Genomic DNA, 4,149 nt, shown 5'->3' with positions numbered 1-4,149 from the left:
CTGTGACACATAAAGAAGAAAGAATTTAAAATCTATGGTAACACCTGTGAAATCTGGAGAAAGTACCCAAGTGATCTCTTAGAAGTCCCCTCCAAGAAAAGAAAGGAGACGGAGATGAAAAGAAAATGATGGAAGACCAAGGCTGGAAAAACTTCATCTGGATGGTGAGGTATTAATTAGACAATTTGTTTAGTACTCATCTCCTCTAACATAGCTGAGGCCCTCATTTTCAAACTTCCAACTTCCCTGGAAAGAACCTCTCTTTAAAATGCACGACATCGGTGCAGGATGTGGGAGCACCTTCTGTTTTATTTGTGGTTGTTTGGAATAGTGTTTGCTCCCTTTGGGAGGCGAGAGGACTCTCCATGAATCCCAGGAACAAAAATATGGGGGCACCGACTCTTGTACTTCAGTCCCCTCCCCTCCCCAAGCCCGGCTTGTTTTCCTAAGCAATGGTCAGGAATGTGCTGGGAGGGAGCAGCCTGGCCATAAGCCCCGAGCCCAGGCAGCCCCAGTCACGGTCCCAGGCTGGCCTTTCACCTCCCAGCTCTCCCGGCTGCTCTTATTAAGCAGCAAAATGTTTCAATATGTTGAGCTTTGGGGGAGGGACGGAGAGAAAAATCGGGATATTGTTGAGAAGGAAATAATGAATAACCCTGCCGCCAGTCTTCATACCCCCCACGTGGGGAGATCTGGGTGATAAGTGTGCTTTCTCCAGAAATGGAATCCTAGCAATTGCTCTTGGTCAGAAATTTCCAGAGCCAGTTGGGAGGTATGGAGTGGGGAGGCGGAGAAAAGGGAGCAGGTACTAAATTGATTTTCTCAGTGTCCAGAACCAAAACAGTCAGGGGTCTGGGCACCTAAGAAAGAACAAAGTTTGAGCAACTGAGGCTAATTCTCAGAGGTACACAAAGCTGTGGGTTTGTTCTTATAAACTGACACACTCTCAACCTTTACCTGTCACCCCTCCTCCCCCCGCTTCTCCCTCCCCCCACCCAAGTTCATCTGCTTTTTGGTCTTTGCCAAGTGTTGGGGTGGGGGGGTTCTGGTGCCAAGCTCCTGGTTACTGGCGACTCAGGAGCAGCTCCAGGGTATGAAAACCACCCGCCAGGGAGGGCTGTTTTGTGGTGAATGGCCCTGGACTGGGCAACTAAAAGAGAAAATGTGAGCACAGACGAAGAAATCTGAGCCCCATTCAAGGCCACGTCTTGAAGTGAAGAAATGAGCAACATTCCAAAATTAAAACACACACACACAAATTTGAGGACCCAGAAATGACTCCTTAGCGAGGGTGTTGTTAAATGTTGTGTTTTTTAAAATTAAAACTCCATAATAGAGTTGTTTCTCTGACATTTGCAAATCACCTTGCTCTTTCAGATGCTGCCTGGAAAAACGCAGGTCAGAAAAAGAGGTGTTCAGGGAAGGTCCACATAAAGGGAAAGATAATCTTTAAGAAAGACAAACTTCAGGGCTTGAAAAATCAAAGAGGACTTCACTCATACTGTTTAAGTCCTAGGAATAACTATTTGCATAGCAATCATTTAAAACTAAAGCATCAAATGAAAGAAGGCCTGGGTCCCGATGTCTCCTCTGGGCTTTACATTTGTGACATGTGTGTGGTTTCTAGTGTTCCTTGACATTTCCTAGCAACACCGGGAGGTTTCTGGAAAAGCAGCTAGGGGCACATGGGTGGCTGTCTATTAGAACAATTCATCAGACAGCAGTTGAAATATTGATAAGAAAACGGAAATCAAATTAAAAGACGGGAAAAGAGAGAGGAAGGGGGAGTGGGATGAAGAGGGCCAGGAGAGGCGGCAGAGAGGAAAGCGGCGGGGCGCACAGACAGAGGAGCGCGCGGCTCCTACTGCCCCCAGGCTTGTGCCGCGCCTGACGCGGGCTTGCTGGATGCCCTGAGAAGAAAGACACAGTTTGACTCCGGCTGGCCCGCAGGTTTAATCCGGCACCAAGGATCTCAGGGCGCTCTGATAGCAGAGAATTAGCACCCAGAACTCAGACACCCTGGAGTGTTGCTGGAGTTCCGCTCCCACTGGCTGAACAGACAGGGGTGTCTAAGGTGAGTGTTCGTGTGGGGGGGATCTCTGAGGAGAGTCAGGGCTGGAGTCAGCCTCTCTCTCTACCGGGCTGCCTGCTCCAGCTGCAGCAGGGAAATGGGAGGCTTTTCTGGAACTCTTTCTCTCTCGTTCTCACAGGGGAGGGACTTTGTTTTTTCTCCTTTCCCCCCTCCCTCTCACTTTTCTTGCAAATTTCACTCCAATTTTCAAAGAAAATGGGGGACACTCTAAGGAAGAGGATAGAGGAAGGGAATGGGAATCCGGTATCCAAAGGAACATACCTGGCCCCTGAACTGGCCTGTGTGTGTGTGTGTGTGTGTGTGTGTGTGTGTGTGTGTGTGTGTGTTTTGTGGCTTCAGGAGCCAGAAGCTGGAATTTGTTAGTGGGGAGAAAAGTGCTTTATCAGAAACACATTGGCTGCCGGAGAAGCTGCACGCTGCCACGTTAAAGATGGTTTAAGAGAAGGAAGGGAAGAGTGGAGAGATGACCGCCGCATTCAGCAAGGCAGGGAGAGACTCACCCAGAGGCACCTGGCATCCTGGGGGGTAGGGGGGGCGGTTGCACCGGGCAGCCAGGCTAAATATTCAGACTTCACACACCATCTTCCCTGCCACTAGAAATGAGGCTATGTCACTCATCTTCTTTGTCTCTGCCCTCAAAACTGTTTTCTTTAAGAAGCTGGGGCTGAGGAAAGGGCCTCCCTAGACTTCCAGAACCTTCAGCCAGTCTTCCTCCCCAAGCGGTCCACTAGCAAGCAAGAGAGGGGCAGCTGGTCGCTGGTGGAGTTGGGGAGTGGTTGGGGAGCCAGGCAGAAGGGCCTGAGGGCCCAAGCTCTGTAAATATCTGTTCCTTGGGGCTTCCGGCTGCATCTGTGGGGAGACCTACCCCGACCAGGGCAGGGTTCTCTCTTCTGGCTCTGAGGGACCCCTGTGTCCCAGGTGTAAAACTAGCCCAGCCTGGAGTCAGGGTGGGAAGCGGGTGTCTCCGATTGTGGGTAGAGGAGGGTTAGGGGACTGTAAGGAAGAGACCCAATGTCTTCGTGAGCCGGCTCTCAACCATCGCCATCCCTGAGCCTGTAGTCGGGAGACTGAGGCGCAGGACTGGTTCCCAGTACCGGCCACTGGGATCCTCCCTTTCCGACCCCGGCGACCCGAGCCACCCGGCCTCGGTCACCCTCCTCCACCCTCACCCCTCACCGTCTCACCCGGGTCGTACTCTGGGTGACTGAGGTTTCTCCCACCCAGGTTGGTTCTTGGGCCTTCCCGACCCTTCCTCACCAACCGAGGATGTTTCAGACAGTCCCCGACACGTCGTCTTACGTCAAGGTAAGACATGACAGCGTCTTTAAACAGGTAATGACCCCCAGCCCTTCTGCCACCGGGCCTGTGGCACCTCCCCGCTTCCCCCGGGAAAAGGGGTGGAGGGCTCCGCGGGTGGATCTGGAGCCGGGGGCGCTCCCGACCGAATGAGGGTGGCACAGACCCTCGGGAATCCTTGGCTGGGGAGGAGAGCTCTCGGTAGGCACTGTTCGGGACACTGGAGGTGGGTGAGCGTGGTGAACGCTGGGCAGGGAAGCCGAGATGCCAGTCCGCGGACCGGCCAGCCGGGATCGGGTCCCAGTGGGTCCTGCGCTCGCGCCGCGGGCGCACAGCACATTTCAAATTACGGGTCTGCGTGTACTGGGGAGTGTGCATGGGAGCCTGTGGGCGTGTGTACACGGGTGTGTGTGAATGCGACGCGCTTCTCCCACCGGTTCGACGCCCTGTGAATCCTCAAGCCCACCTTTCTTGGCCACACCCGCCCTGCATAGAGCCGCCTGCTGCATTTGACAGCATATAGAACTTTTTTTTCCACTCACAACAGTTCCCAAGAATGTAAACAAACCGAGGCCAGGACATCTGGGTTGCACGTTTACATGAAAATCCGCCAGCGGGGCGGGGCTGAGGGTGGCCGGGGTTGGGACCCAGGCGCGACCTCCTTCCTTCCGGGTAGCAGCCCGGAGCCCGGGACAGTCTGAGTCGCAGTCCCAGTTCGGAGGAGGAGGAGGGGCCCACCGAGGTTCCGAAAACCTACCCCT

At 53.6% G+C, this 4,149-nt stretch overlaps 1 protein-coding gene across 1 annotated transcript in view; it reads left to right on the top strand.

Annotated features, from left to right (window-relative positions):
* Nucleotides 1-3,316: 3,316 nt before the first annotated feature.
* Nucleotides 3,317-4,149, top strand: part of FLI1 (Fli-1 proto-oncogene, ETS transcription factor) — a 126,895-nt gene continuing 126,062 nt past the window's right edge. Inside the window, exon 1 of the mRNA XM_077756546.1 lies at nucleotides 3,317-3,397. Coding sequence (XP_077612672.1) covers nucleotides 3,359-3,397 — 39 coding nt within the window. The 5' untranslated portion in view covers nucleotides 3,317-3,358. The remainder of the gene's footprint in view (nucleotides 3,398-4,149) is intronic.

Source organism: Crocuta crocuta, unplaced genomic scaffold (assembly GCF_008692635.1).
Source record: "Crocuta crocuta isolate KB4526 unplaced genomic scaffold, BGI_CrCroc_1.0 scaffold172, whole genome shotgun sequence".
In the NCBI taxonomy this organism is placed as follows: Eukaryota; Metazoa; Chordata; class Mammalia; order Carnivora; family Hyaenidae; genus Crocuta; species Crocuta crocuta.
Note: the sequence above shows the minus strand (reverse complement) of the source record. Positions and strands in the feature narration are given on the sequence as shown.